Below are 14517 nucleotides of genomic sequence, written 5' to 3'. Positions count from 1 at the left end.
TCTCCAATTCTGGGGAATCTGGGCTGATCCTCCGCACAAACGATGACGATCTTGACTCAAAGGGGTATCTTTCGGTAGTCCACCATCATCAAGTTCAACTGCTCCTCCACAAATACTCCAATTCAGGATCGGCCCGAGTCGAGATCATCACGAGTTGCTACATATTGGGATTCTCGAATTTTCCGTGTGACATTGAACTTTACACTGATGATCTTTTTCTGAGGGTTTATAAAGATGTCGGGCCCTTCGGTAACCCCTCAGGTTTGACTTTCGTTTAAACAACTTTTGCCAGGGTCAAGATGGTGCTTGTTACATCAAAGGGCATTACGACGGCGGCAGTGCTGTTCTGTCAGGTCATTTCGGCTTTCGCGGAGAGTTCGGATAGTGAGTCTTCATTTTTTCACATTGAACAATGGTTAACATGTCTGCAGCAATTCACGTCGACGGCACGTCTTTCGCGCTCAATGGCGATAACGTCTCATACCGCTTCCACGTCGACAACACCACCGGAGATCTGATCAACGACCACTACGGCGGCCCAGTCGCCGAAGATGGAATCACCACTGAAATCGGTCCCATCCAAGGCTGGGTAAATCTCATCGGCCGCGTCCGACGAGAATTCCCAGACCACGGCAGAGGAGATTTCCGTATCCCAGCATTTCAGCTCCAACAAGCAAGCGGCACAACCGTCACCGACTTTCGATACAAGTCTCATGAGGTTGTACAAGGAAAACCTGGGCTACCTGGTCTTCCGTCGACGTTTGGTGAGGCTGATGATGTGTCGACTTTGGTGGTGCACATGTACGACAACTACAGCTCTATTGCTGTTGACCTCTCGTATTCGATCTTTCCGAAATATGATGCTATTGTGCGGAGTGTGAATATCACGAATCAGGGCAATGCGACGATTAATTTGAGAAAGGTTTCGAGCTGGAGTGTTGATCTGCAGCAGGATAATCTGGATCTTATTGAGATCAAGGGTGACTGGGCGCGTGAGGGTATGCGCGTGCGTCGAAAGGTGGACTTTGGAACACAAGGGTAAGCATTGTTTCCGTAAAACGATAGCACAGGGCATTAACAGCATTGCAGATTCCAAAGCTCTACCGGTTACTCTTCGCATCTCCACAACCCGTTCCTCGCTCTCGTATCATCAACTACGACCGAGACACAAGGCGAAGCTTGGGGCTTCTCTCTGGTGTATACTGGTTCCTTTGCCGTTGACGTCGAGAAGAGCTCTCAGGGACTCACCCGCGCCATCCTCGGTCTCAATTCTCTCGACTTCTCATGGCCATTGAAAGCTGGCCAAACCTTCACCACTCCCGAGGTCGTCTCAGTCTTCTCTAGCAAGGGCGTAGGCGGCATGTCTCGGCAATTCCACCGCCTGTACAGAAAGCATTTGATGAAGAGTAAATACGCAGAAGAGACACGTCCTGTTCTTCTCAACAGCTGGGAGGGCTTGGCATTCGATATCAACGAGACTGCCATTGAGAAGATCGCCAAACAATCTGCAGACCTCGGCATCAAACTGTTCGTCATGGATGATGGCTGGTTCGGTAACAAGTATCCACGTGTTAACGATACAGCTGGTCTTGGAGACTGGCAGCCTGACAAGTCACGCTTCCCTGACGGATTGACACCTCTGGTCGAAAATGTAACCGACCTGAAAGTCGCCAATTCTTCCGATGAGCTAAAGTTCGGTATCTGGTTCGAGCCAGAAATGGTGAATCCCGAGTCAGACTTGTACGACAAACACCCCGACTGGGCGATCCACGCAGGCTCGTATCCCCGAACCGAGACGCGCAATCAATTAGTTCTCAACCTAGCTTTGCCTGAGGTCCAAGAGTTCATCATCGACTTCGTCTCCAAGGTTCTTCGCGAATCACCAATTTCCTACGTCAAGTGGGATAACAACCGTGGAATTCACGAGACTCCTGATCCTACTCTCAACTACAAGTATATGCTGGGTCTTTATCACGTCTTTGAGACTTTGACGAGTCGTTTCCCTGATGTTCTTTGGGAAGGCTGTGCTTCAGGCGGTGGCCGATTTGACCCCGGTGTTCTTCAGTGGTTCCCTCAAATCTGGACGTCGGATGATACGGATGCAGTTGAGCGTATCGCCATCCAATTCGGCACGTCACTTGCTTATCCTCCATCTGCCATGGGAGCTCACCTATCGCATGTCCCTAACGGCAACACCCAGAGAATAACCTCCGTTAAGTTCAGAGCCCATGTTGCCATGATGGGCGGCTCCTTTGGTGTTGAACTTGACCCTAGCGATCTAGAGCCTGAGGAGAGGGAACAAATTCCTGGTCTTATCGAGCTCTCTGAAAAGATCAACCCAATTGTCATCACTGGAGACTTTTACAGACTTGCCCTGCCTGAGGAAACCAACTACCCAGCTGGACAGTTCATTTCTGAGGATGGTAAGAAGGTCGTGTTATTTGCATTCCAGACAAGGGCGACTATCAACAACTCTTGGCCCTGGTTCCGACTTCAAGGTTTGGACGCTAGTGCCAAGTACAAGGTGGATAATAACCAGACGGTTTCTGGTTCGACGCTGATGAACCTGGGCATTCAATTGAGGTTTGAGGGAGATTATGATAGTCAGGTTTTGATGATTGAGAAGCAATAGTTCAAAAGCCTAGGCCATGAATCGACATACTGTAAATAACGCTCCGAAAATTAAAGGCTCGATCAGTAATCTCAATATCTCCGTAACACATGATAATTCGAACTGCCCATCCAACGCGTAAAAACTCACAAGGGAGCCTTCGCCAAGACAATCCCCTGATTCGGCGACAACTTTCCATCTTCACCCTCACGCAAGTACCCTCACGTAAGTTCTCAAGCAGCCTGAAAATTGCATCACCATAAGCTTAGCAAACAGTTTAATTCTGTGGCAGCTGTGCATTAATGAGTTTCTGCAGTTGACGCAGAGTGTCAACACTCATGGTGACGTTGACCATTTCGGAACCTTCGAGGCCATTGGAAGTAGCCACATCAGGGTTTGGATAGTACCAGCACGCGATAGCAATAATAGCATAGATGACCTATTAATGTCAGTCACTAGAATCCTTACAAGTTGGTCTTGACTTACCACGAGAAGTGAGCCCTCAAGCCAGTTGGACTCGCCATCACGGAGGAAGTTTCCAACCACCAAGATAGACAGGACAAGTAGTGCGATCATGAAAATCTCAAAGTTCAAGTCCATAGGCTTTCCGATGGCCCAGCCTACGAGAACGACAAGGGGGCCGTTGAATAGGGCAGTCTGGATGGAAGGCCCAAGGCAGTGATACAAAGCAACGTTGATAACACCATCTAAGAAATTTGTTAGCTGACACTTTCATGAGTGAAGCACGGCACCAACCATATGCTTCGTCAATAGCTGTCAAATGTTCAGCAGCCTTCTCAACAAAAGGCAATAGAATGAGACCCAAGAACTGATCAGGCACTCCACTTTCAACAACATGCTCAATCTTCTCAACAAGGAAGATCAAAAGAGCAGTCACAAAAGCAAGGGCAATCAACAGAGCAACAATGGTCTCAGTCATGGTAAACTTGGGCTTCTCCATATCAGCCTCGCGATCAGCATCTCGGTGCTCATCCATCTCAATAACCTCATCGAAGATGCTATGCTGGCTGCTGGCTTGATACCAGATGTAGAAGAAGAAGGCAATAATCAGTGCAATAGATGTAGCCTGACTAATGCGAAGGACATCGTCTTGGAGTTTACCCTCTGTGAATTTCTCGTGTAGAACTCGGAAGCCTGGGAAGTCGGGTACAACCTCGGCTTTGAGGGCGGAGTAGAATGCACTGGGAATGAGAAGACCAAATGCTGCGACAAGAAGAAGTCCTGTGCCAACCTCTGAGACAATAGCGTGGAACTTTTGGCTGGCTTGCTTGAGGCCACCAACGAAGAAACAGAGGCCGAGACAGAGAAGAAGATTGGTCAGGATGCTACCAAGGATCGCGGCCTGGATGATTGGAATGAGGTTTCCTTCATCGCCGTTGTCTTCAGGAGCGTTAACTTCATGCTTCGAAAGCAAAACAAGGAAGAGAATAATCTCAATGATAGACCCAAACGTCGTCTCGATGAGAATACCAGCTACTTTTGGCAGCTTTCGCGCAAACTCCTGTCCAGCGAATCCAAGCAGATTGGCAGTTGGAATGACAGCGATATACGCGGTAGCGAACTTCCAGAGATGCAGGCCAGGGAAGAACTGAAGGATGATGGCGATGGGGACAAAGGGCCACAGGATGTTCACCCATTTCGACGCGGTGCAGGAGCTTCGCCAGAGAACAGCAAGGAAATGTCGTGGATGAAAACCGCTTCTTCCGCTTTCTCCCTCGTGAGCAATGTGACTTGAGATCTGCGGCAGAAGCGGGGTTGATTCATCTCTGTGACCAGAGCCATGGCCTGGGAGGATGTTGCTCGCCATTATCGCCAGTCAGAGTAACGAGCAAACAAATACTCAATACTGAATAAGTTTAAGTGGAATAAAAGTGTAAATAGGCCTCAGGAGGAGAGAGAGCCAAGAAATAAGAACAGAAAAGACGATCAAAGGGGGCTGGGATCATAATAACGTGACGCTGGTGTTTGCGGTGGTGGCGTAGTGATATCCAATGAAGTTACAGTGATGAGACACATTGACAGGGGCTGAAGGCAGGGATCGAAAACTCTAAACAAAGCTTGTTTTGCTGACGTTTTTGCTCAGTAGGGTTCTAGACTCTTGCAGAAGCATTGGCCAGCTGCTTTACCCCGCAGAGTAAAATCTGATCTGACTTTTTCTTTGAGGGACGGTACGATGAGATTAACGGCTTAGTGAGCCAGCTGTCGTGTACTCCGAAGACGCTATGCTCTCACTGTGAAAGTTTATCGAGCTAAGGTGACTCCAGACTTATCGATAATGAAATCATCTCTCCAAAGAGGTTTAGCGATGTCTTACAGCCTCAAGACGGAATGGCGCTCTCGATACTAGCGCGCACAGGATCACCCAGGACTAAAAAATACAAGCATACCCTCCCAAAAAAACCCGTGATCCCGTCATCGGCAGTCATGTTTTTTTTGACACCAAAACCAACGAATGAGAAACGCGTCTCCCCGCACTCACCCTTTTTCCATGCAGGCGCTCACCGATTCTCACCGATGGAGAGTTTCATTCTCGCCTTACCGAGAATCACCTATTATGTAAAATGGTAATACACTTTAGTGCGTGTCGTGTTGGTCACGGCTACGACGGACCACATTGCGCGAGGGACTGGTATAGTTATCGTTATGTAAATTTTACATACAGTATACCTTTGTAGGTGAAAAGTCTGAACTCATGTGATGAAAATTTACCAATTGCCAATTTCTCTTCCTAGTCTATATAACTATTCTTCTTTTTCCTACAGATACAATATTTATAGTCATTCTTTCTTCGATCTTCTATCTACCCTACGATACATTCTCGATTTCGACTAGTCTCCTAAAAAGGTTTCACTACAGAAGCTCCATTGTGATTGGACAAACCGTTTTCGTCCAGCTTGATTCAAATAGCTTGGCTTACGACATCACCCGTGACGCATAATGCCTTCAGCGGTGAGAACTAATTTTTCTCCTCCTCCATCAAAGCAGCTCAAGCCCATACCGTTCCGCCCGATGAAGTCCCCCATTCCCGACTATCTCAACCGGGTGCTGGAGAATGCGCGGCCCATAGAAGATGGCAAGCCCGCCAGTTACATCGAGACGCTGGCAAAGGCCGACACGTCAAAGATAGCTGTGGCGCTGGCGATGGTGGATGGCCAGATTTACTCTGCTGGCGATGACGATATTGAGTTTTCTATGCAATCTATTTCAAAGGCGTTTGTGTACGCGTTGGCGATTGAGGATGCGGGGTTGGATAAGGTGCTGGAGAAGATTGGCGTGGAACCCTCGGGAGACGCGTTCAACAGTTTGTCTTTGGAGCGAGGGAGCAACAGGCCCATGAATCCCATGATCAATGCCGGAGCCATCACAGCACACTCTCTCATCGGGGGACCAGACTGGACAGCAGAGCAAAGATCAGACCGCATCCTCAAAGCCATGTCGAAGCTAGCAGGTCGTCAATTGCGTGTTTGCGAAGAAGTTTATGAGGCTGAGCTGAGAGACGCCAATCGAAACATGGGAATTGGTTACATGCTCAAAGCAGCTGGTATCATCACCGGCGATGCACAGCAGATCGTGCAGGGATATATCCGTCAATGCGCTATTAACGTCAATGTTCGAGACTTGGCGACTATGGCTGCTACTCTCTGCAACGCGGGCTGTCACCCTGCGACGGGAGAGAAGATCATTCCCCAAGACAGCGTGCGGCAGATCCTCTCTGTCATGACGACTTGTGGCATGTACGATGCTGCAGGCGACTGGGTATCGCGAATTGGGATCCCCGCCAAGAGTGGAGTTGCTGGTGGGATTATCGGTGCTCTGCCTGGTCAGATGGGTATTGCTGTGTTTTCACCCAAGCTTGATTCACGGGGCAACAGTGTACGCGGTGTCGCCATCTGCGAGCAGTTATCCAGCGACATGGGTCTTCACATGATGGACGTCAGCCAGATCGCCCAAGCGACAGTCCGTGTATCCATCGCGACCATCCTCCCAGGCGACAACGAGCCACACCACACAAACTGCAACAAAGAAGTCATCATCTTCAGTCTACGCGGTGTCGTGCGCTTCGGAGGTTCAGAGCGATTGACCCGCGCCATCACACGAGAACTCGGTGATCCAAACCCCAAGGATCCCGGGGCTGGCAGAAGCCGCTTTGTGTGCGCTGTGGTGTTCTCGTTCCGTGATGTGTTTTCGTTCAATGCAGTGGCGCAGAAGATTATTCAGGCGGATATTACTCGATTGCTGCTTGATGGGAGGACTGTTGTTGTTATAGACCCGGTGGGTGTTTTGGAAATGAAGACTGCTGAGTGTGCGGGTAGCAACCTCAAGATTGTGGATAATGAAACTGCTGCGAGGGATTTTATCGGAGGAATTGGTTGCCATACTGTTTCAAAGAATGATGAATGGTGATTTGGCGTTTTCAAAGACAACGTAGAAAATAATACTTATGAAACCAGCTGTGCCGACACGTACTTGTATGGATTGAAAATATCCATATCTTATACTATAACCAGACAATGATCAATATCCACCTGCGAAGTGCAACATATAGATAGTTGGCGTCCAGAGCCTTGTTATGGGCTGGAATTCAATCAACATTGCCGTGAGAGCCGTCATTGTGCTACCAGTAGGTTCGAAACAATGACGTATTAGAGGAAGTAAAAATTCCCAGCATAAAAATAGAGAACGCGCAATTAAAGTATTCCTTGCAGGCTGAATCCGAGTCCGAGGCAGGGTTCCATGGTTAGTCTGTACAAACGGGACCCGCGGACGCTGTTGGTCAATGCCAACGACACAGCCCCCACTTCTGAAGCTTATTGTGCTGCCTTGTATAAAGAGACCAGTGCACTGAAGATGAAGCGCAAACAGCATCCAAATCCCAGTTAAGACCATTTCGCTACCTTGAGGCAGATAATACAATATGCCACAAATTATTCATCTCGTGCGTCACGGCCAAGCCGTTCACAACCTCTGCGAAGCAGACAACGTTCTGCCTGACACCGATCTGACACCTCTGGGAGAAGAGCAAGCTAGAGGCCTGATCTCTAAGTGCCCAGAACTCGCCAATGTCCAATTGATCGTGTCATCGCCACTACGACGTACTCTCCAAACGACCCTGTTGGCGTTCTCGTCACAACTGAAGCGCGGGTTACAGATTGTGGCCTTGCCAGAAGTACAGGAAGTCAGCGATATGAACTGCGACACTGGCAGTGATCTCTCTGTGATTAAGGCAGAATTCCAACAACAACCGGTAGACTTCAGTCTCGTTGAGCCGGGCTGGCAAATCAAGGTATGTAATTCAACCTCACGTCAAGTCTGATCAGTGGGGCCGAATTAATTATGTGTTAGGAGGGTAAATGGGCTCCAGTCGTGGGAAGTATTTTAGAGAGGGCTCAGGCAGCACGGCAATGGTTGAGCAAAAGACCTGAGGAAGAAATCGTGGTTGTTACTCATGGATGCTTTCTGCATTTTCTGACCGATGACTGGGTGAACTCAGTTAATCCTAATGGTATGTTGTTGCCAATCAGACTTAGCTGTCTAGGTACTAACATCAATAGGTACGGATTGGGTTAATGCAGAGGTTCGCTCCTATACGATTTCGCATGACGCGCGCGAAGGGCCAGTTTTATGTGAGACCAAGGAGTCCAGAGAGAGGCGAGGAGTGGAAACAGTTGCTCCGACCAGGGAAGAACAACTAAAGATGCGACAGGCCGCTTTGAAAGCAGGGCTTGAATGGGGTCTCATACGGGCGTCATAGGTTTTGTCCATGGCGCATATTCTGCAGCATGAAGAAAACAGTTCTCGACCACGGGCTACCATTTTCTTTGAGCCCGGCTATAGTGAAATATTCAATTGCTGATATCTGAGATTAAATGCTACCAGAACATCAATTATGTGGATGAGATAGGCTTCTTGGACATGGTTGCAATGAACGCCGCCAGCGCAGCCTCAGGCTGGTAGGCTGGAACTTCGTGACCAGCGCCATAAACTCGCAGCCAGCTCAGGTTTCCAGAGGTCTTGAATTCTCCGTATTTCTTTCCACCAACAGTGAATGACTTGAGAGGAGCCGAGACGAATGATTGCGGGGCAATTGAGTTGAGGGCCCTGTAGTTACCCATCCAGTTGCAGATCCAGTCTAGACATTGTTAGATCTACATGGTATAGATCACGGGAGTCAGGTCAACTTACCAGCATCGCCAGCCCAGATGAGAACTGTAATCTTTGAATCAATGACTTGCGAAAGTGTCGGTAAGAACGATCGTCCCCCTGTAAAGAACTCGTTAGTCGCAATGGTGTATACAGCTAAAATGGAAACATACTATCACCGCTCGCGATAAACTTGTTATAAGAATCATCACCACATTCCTGGTAGTCAGACTGCGCACCAATGGCATTCATCACAGACGCAGATGTAAGATAGGTGGAGTAAGTCGCCGGGGGGAAAGGGTCATTGCTCGAAGCCCGGATGTCGTAGACATCAAAGTCTGCAAGCCTCTCTAAGGGGCTCTCAATAGCCGAGCTGCAGACGTCGTCTGCGTTACCACAAGCGGCATCGTTGCCTGTGAGACCTGGGCACTTGGCAAACGCAGGGACACACTTTTGGTTATACGTGTTAAGGTACTTGCTATACTGAGTTGGTGTGATGAGCTTTCGGTAGGTGTTGTTGGCGGCGTAGTCGATGTAATCTCTATACTGGTTGCCTATGTTACGTGTCAGCATTGGAACCGTGTCTAAAGGCGCAAGAGATCTTACCAGGATCGATCCAGCCGTTGTTGATACCAAGGGCTACGAGGTTGATCTTCTCGCCCTTAATCTTTCCAGTATCAATAGCAGCGTTCTGCTGCTCAAAGTAAAACGCAAACTCGGGACCATAATGTCCACCATAAGACTCAGTAAAAAGACCAAAGTCACGGTTCTCATACTCAGGAAACTGAGCGTAGAAAGCTTGGAGGAGATTCCAGACTCGAGGAGCAGCAGCGAGAGTCGATACAGCGTCGTCAGTGCCGTAGCTGAAACCAGTGCCGATGGGTTGATCAACATATAGCTTGAACGGTCAGTGCATTGTAGTTCTGGATAGGGGGTTGGATTTACCATGTTGGCAAAGGTGTTCCATGAGTTGGGGTTCAGAGTAGGCTTGGACCCTCCGTTGTTGAAGGTACAGGGCCCATTTTCCTGAAACAAGCCGATCATGGAACTGCAGCCGGGTCCACCATTGAGCCAGAGGGCTAGTGGAGCTGTTTTGGCATCCTTGCGTGACTCAAAGAACCAGAAGAACATGTTCATATTGTCCCCTGAAGAAATTATCAGTCAGAAGTTGCCAAGGGAATTGATGAGAACAAGGTACTTACCGACGGAGAAATAGCCAGAGTGCTGGTTAACACCAGGTGTCGTCTCGCAAATTCCAGAGTTCGAAACAATCTTGGTCTTGGAGCCAGTAGCAGCATGCTCGAAGACCTTGTACTTGATGCCGCCGTCTTCTTGCAAGTACCTCTTATCGAGGCTGGCTGCAGGTGTGCAGCTGCCTTGGCCGACAAGGGCAAGCGCCGTGAGGACACTCAACAAAGCTGTCTTCATGATGATTGAGGATATCGAACTTGGATGGAAGAACCGTGGTTGTACAAGAGAAATACTGCCAAGACGGGAGGATGTAACTACATATATATAGATCTAGGCGGTCTCGATCGGGCGCTACTATATCCCCGGACAGTCCGCATTCCATACGTTCTACTATAGCCGTATACTATACCAGCAAAGCTAACAAATTGTCTTATCGCTGTGAAAGATTAATGCCACCTTCCTGATTAAAGGGGGAGATCTTTTGTAATGCCAAAGGTTCCTGATGATCCGGAGGTAGGATTAGCCAATACAGCGCGGGAGTCAGGCGACAGTGGGCAGTGGGTACTGTCGATCTCTAGGTCATACTGGGCTTGTGAAACAAGACAGTGTCTTGCTTACATTGGCCAGACGGAATCACAAGGCAGACAAACATACTTCTCTTTAATCCAAAGCTTCAACCGTCTCGTAAAGATTTAAATTTACGCTCTCCCGTATTATTCATTTCGGTACATGCTGTGTCATACAGATTGAGGTGCAGAAGCCCATCTTATCAAGCCTCATCTCGACCTTCCAGAACAAGCGATCTCCCGAGCCACGAGATCTAGGTTTCGGCACTTTTTAGCCGTTAATCTGGTGACGGTGCATGCATGCTACTGCCGCTGACTTGCCGAATATCCGAGCTCAGGTCCTCTGATTGGCGCACGAGCTTATCGAGAATTCATGCTTAGAATTAATTTTCTCACTAACTAAACCCAATATCGCAATGGTATGCAAAGATGTCGTACTGAATAACCAATTGCTGCCCTTGAACTTATGTAAATTTCCGCCTATAGATCGTCCTGAAAATGGTCCTTGTTGTTATATAGTACTACTTATAGAAGTTATATTATATACGTGACAGCAAGACTCTCCCTGTTTGCAAACGACAGAGATTGAATACATAGGGTAATGATAAATCTATTATTTGTACTTGACATCATCCTTGGATTCGATTTCAACCTTTTGGCCGTCAGCGAATGTGTATCGCTGTAACTGTACCCGGTTTATGATCGGAAGCGATATTGGTGTTTCTTGTTCCATGGCACTGCTACGATAATTGACGTCTGAGGCAAATACTTGCAATGTACATCTTAGAGGTCAAGCCCACGCGCATGCGAGGTTTATCTTGTGTCTTTGCTAAAAAGGCTACGCGACTGCTTATATTAACAAAAATATATCAATTCCATGTATATGATAGCCCCAGCAAGTATTTGTTGGCACAAGATCAGCCTGACAATGCTTGGGAGAGGCTCACTGGATAAGTATCTATTACAGGGTATAATCCCTGCAGATCCTCGTTTTATTCCGAGCCAAGCTGCGTCAAGTATGGTAACAGAGACAGCCAATGATCATGTTCAAGGTCAACTTACAAATAAAACTTCTATAGATTCATTGAGATGTTTCCCATGGCGAATTTCCGAATACTGAAGGCACCACCGATGTCTGTTTTCTTTCAACTAATGAATTCCTCGTAATCTTGATCTTTGATTACATAACCCCGCAGGGCTGAACTGGGCTTGGCATTTTCCAACACAGCCTCAATAATCAATAATGTTGTTTCAGGCTCCCTCTCACGACTTCCAACCTCGACCTTTTCATCACCATGATGTCTGACCCTCTGAGTGTCGCCGCCTCGATCGCAGGACTAATCTCAATCACGGTAGAGGCCGTCAAATTCCTCAGCCCATATGTCTCAGCAGCGAAAGAGACCCCGCAGGTCGCGGCGCACGTCTACTCGGAAGTCCAGAGCACCCAGGTCATACTGATGGGGCTTCAGAGCCTGACAAAGAATCTCGGATCTGTCAAGGCTCAGCATGCCGCGCTCATTGGGGTGAACCAGGTCGTGGCGGTCCTTACAGATGGGGTGCTTCTTTACTCGGACTTGCATAAGGAACTTCAGTCATTGCGGGCGAAAGATGGCGCGGAAAAGGTGCCGCTTAGAGGTCGTTTGCAGTGGGCATGGAAGGAGAGTACGTTTGTTACTCTTCTCAATAGACTGCAAAGTTTCAAAAGCTCAATGACACTTGTCTTGATGATTCTGCAAAGGTGCGTGTATCATGCGATTACTGGTTCAATATCTGACTCATTCTCAGTGACGCCGGTGAAACCGCAAAAGAACATCAGGAGCAGCTCTCCAATAATGTCAAAGTTCTTCTAGACAGCAACGACGACCTATCACGTCGGCTGATGAATATTGAGGACGTTTTGGATGCTCAGACAGTTATTTCAAGGCGCATGAGCATTCTCTCACTGAGTGCATCTCCATCTCAAAACACAAGTCAGCAACCAACTGCGGAATCACCAGCTACATCCATCAGCACCGATAACAGCCTTGCTATATCCAAGTTTGACTTTGAAGACGACCTTGAGTCATCACGCGTATATCGCCGTGCAGTGAGAGAAACCATGGACTATTCATTCCGAAGCTCAGTTGCAAGATCACAAAACTGGTCTGTCTTCTCAGGCCTGAGTCTAGGAGACATCTCTATCATGTCTGTCATCGCATTGCCTGTGTATCAGGATGACATCACCAATGCTGAGCACTATGATTTTGGAGACGAAGCTGCTCCCACTTCTGAGTCGCCTGGGCCAGTTACAGACCAGCCTTTGCTGATGGAATGCCTCGAGCTAAGGCTCAAGCTACTTACGATACCGGGAATGCAGAAGTATTTTGACATGTCACGTTACGCACCTGACGATTTCTTCCGTGTCTGGCATGTCTTTGAGCAAATCACGCCACTGGTAACCCTTGTTCGGGGTTTAGACATGAATGTCAACCTGGATATCGGTCAACCTGAGGACCTCACCATCTCTAACAGGAAGGAAATAATACTATGGTTTGCTCAGTACTGCCACGATATTCTCAACGTAGAGACAGGCAATTTAATCACAGTTAAGGACCTAATGGGAGGCGGCTACCACGGGATTCTAAGAGTAAGATGTGCGATAAAATATTGAAGAGCGTCTCGAATACTAACGGTAATCCAGGTTATCTCACTCGTTTCGAGTATTACTAAGGGCCGTGTGATCATTGGTCCCTCTATAAACGACTTATCATTAGTCAAAGCACGGGTCAACGCCCTTTCTCCGGAGCTTCGAAGCTTTCTGACCAACCAACGTCAGTTCATTCAAAATCTCAACGAACTCCTTGAGATCAAGGATCAACTAGAGATGGATATGAAGTCAATATTTCAGGACATCAGAGAGCTTGTAGATTTTCAAATTATCTTCCTCATTACCATGGAAAGGTTTATTCTCGGTTCCTCGGCAGAGCATGAGTGGGCTCCATTATTCAATTATCTCCTCAGGAATATCGAGGTGGAAGCTGTGTCATATGCCGCCGAAGGGACTGCCAGAACCAGAATACAACTTTGGCTGAAAGAAGGACATTTCAGAGATAAGGATAGGATAAGAACACTGCTGGCAAGATGTCTCGATATTCTGCCCACAAGAGCTAAACGTGTTTCTGCCCTCTTTCAGTTAGCCGAGATATGGACAAATTTATATCTGATTCCTGATGCTTTGTTACTAACAGCATGGATAAAGTACTTGAAAAGCCAGCCAGTTATCTCACAAGCGCAAAAACAAGACAACGACAGCGCCCTATCATCCATATCTAACATTATAGTTCGACTACAGGAAGAGGATAATCCTAAGGATACTAACGCGCTTATCGAAGTCCTTAAACAAAGAGTGCAAGACTGGAAATACATCGACCCAGATGGCCTCGGCGAGTTGATTCTCTCCAAGACACTTTATGTGACAAAGGATTCCAAGAGCACACTGGTAACCGGCATTAGAATGTGTTTCGCTACTAGACTAGACTGACGCGTGCATGATAGTACGACGTCTACCTCTTCCAGCATATGCTCCTCCTTTGCAAAGAATCTCTCGGGTTACCTATAGGAGACCGGCCGTTTTATAGGTCGAAATCCTTATCCGAAATGAAACAAACAAAGCTGCTACTGAAAGGGCGATTGTACCTGAGGCAGATTCTCTCTGTCACCCCGACTCCTCTGCATGGTATGTCTTCGCCCTCTTTCAGGTTCATCCCATTCACTAATGCAAGTAGATACACATATATGCGAGGTCCAATGGGGCGCGGACAATAGCAACAAATCAAAATTCTCACTTGTGTTTCCAGTCGAGTCTGAGATGCGAGTATGGGCATCAAAGATCGATGAGTATAGAATGATGGCAATACTCATGGTGAAACCAAAAGGTGATCCAGAAGAACTGGACTCACCAATAGGCGAGAACACAGATGAACCTCTACCTGAGGATTTGGTGGTACG

General features: G+C 47.8%; 6 protein-coding genes across 6 annotated transcripts; 4 read left to right on the top strand and 2 right to left on the bottom strand.

The window, feature by feature from the left end:
* Window positions 1-299: 299 nt before the first annotated feature.
* On the top strand, window positions 300-2632 carry FOBCDRAFT_175474 (Melibiase-domain-containing protein; the record flags this gene model as incomplete). The annotated part of the gene is made up of 3 exons (XM_031172360.2): window positions 300-384; window positions 432-1038; window positions 1090-2632. 3 exons carry the CDS (start codon window positions 300-302, stop codon window positions 2630-2632), a joined length of 2235 nt encoding a protein of 744 aa, XP_031049145.2.
* Window positions 2633-2975: 343 nt separating this feature from the next.
* On the bottom strand, window positions 2976-4439 carry FOBCDRAFT_97252 (uncharacterized protein; the record flags this gene model as incomplete). Its single annotated transcript, XM_031172359.3, has 3 exons — window positions 2976-3050; window positions 3098-3318; window positions 3368-4439. Coding segments are annotated over 3 exons (1368 nt in total), but the record flags the coding sequence as incomplete, so codon positions are not given.
* Window positions 4440-5340: 901 nt separating this feature from the next.
* Window positions 5341-7082, top strand: FOBCDRAFT_213780 (beta-lactamase/transpeptidase-like protein). Its single transcript, XM_031172358.3, has one exon. The coding sequence runs from the start codon at window positions 5570-5572 to the stop codon at window positions 7034-7036; it is 1467 nt and encodes a 488-aa protein (XP_031049143.2). The 5' UTR covers window positions 5341-5569; the 3' UTR covers window positions 7037-7082.
* Window positions 7083-7547: 465 nt separating this feature from the next.
* Window positions 7548-8438, top strand: FOBCDRAFT_153817 (histidine phosphatase superfamily; the record flags this gene model as incomplete). Its single annotated transcript, XM_031172357.3, has 3 exons — window positions 7548-7916; window positions 7976-8135; window positions 8185-8438. 3 exons carry the CDS (start codon window positions 7548-7550, stop codon window positions 8382-8384), a joined length of 729 nt encoding a protein of 242 aa, XP_031049142.2. The 3' UTR covers window positions 8385-8438.
* Window positions 8439-8504: 66 nt separating this feature from the next.
* FOBCDRAFT_153814 (Alpha/Beta hydrolase protein) lies at window positions 8505-10201 on the bottom strand (the record flags this gene model as incomplete). Its single annotated transcript, XM_031172356.3, has 6 exons — window positions 8505-8762; window positions 8816-8893; window positions 8947-9327; window positions 9380-9671; window positions 9719-9918; window positions 9976-10201. The coding sequence occupies 6 exons, from the start codon at window positions 10199-10201 to the stop codon at window positions 8518-8520; spliced, it is 1422 nt and encodes a 473-aa protein (XP_031049141.2). The 3' UTR covers window positions 8505-8517.
* Window positions 10202-11792: 1591 nt separating this feature from the next.
* FOBCDRAFT_153812 (uncharacterized protein) lies at window positions 11793-14100 on the top strand. Its single transcript, XM_059608363.1, has 3 exons — window positions 11793-12268; window positions 12316-13156; window positions 13211-14100. The coding sequence occupies exons 1-3, from the start codon at window positions 11826-11828 to the stop codon at window positions 14048-14050; spliced, it is 2124 nt and encodes a 707-aa protein (XP_059464020.1). The 5' UTR covers window positions 11793-11825; the 3' UTR covers window positions 14051-14100.
* Window positions 14101-14517: the final 417 nt, after the last annotated feature.

Source organism: Fusarium oxysporum, chromosome II (genome assembly GCF_013085055.1).
Source record: "Fusarium oxysporum Fo47 chromosome II, complete sequence".
NCBI classification, from domain to species: Eukaryota; Fungi; Ascomycota; class Sordariomycetes; order Hypocreales; family Nectriaceae; genus Fusarium; species Fusarium oxysporum.
The sequence above is the reverse complement of the archived record's forward strand: the minus strand, read 5'-3'. Positions and strand labels throughout refer to the sequence as shown.

Coding starts and splice junctions, on each gene's coding strand:
- FOBCDRAFT_153812 (XM_059608363.1), top strand. CDS start 11,826: ATGATGTCTGACCCTCTGAGTGTCGCCGCCTCGATCGCAGGACTAATC. Junction 12,269..12,315: donor GTCTTGATGATTCTGCAAAG/GTGCGTGTATCA, acceptor ACTCATTCTCAG/TGACGCCGGTGAAACCGCAA. Junction 13,157..13,210: donor GCTACCACGGGATTCTAAGA/GTAAGATGTGCG, acceptor ACGGTAATCCAG/GTTATCTCACTCGTTTCGAG.
- FOBCDRAFT_213780 (XM_031172358.3), top strand. CDS start 5,570: ATGCCTTCAGCGGTGAGAACTAATTTTTCTCCTCCTCCATCAAAGCAG.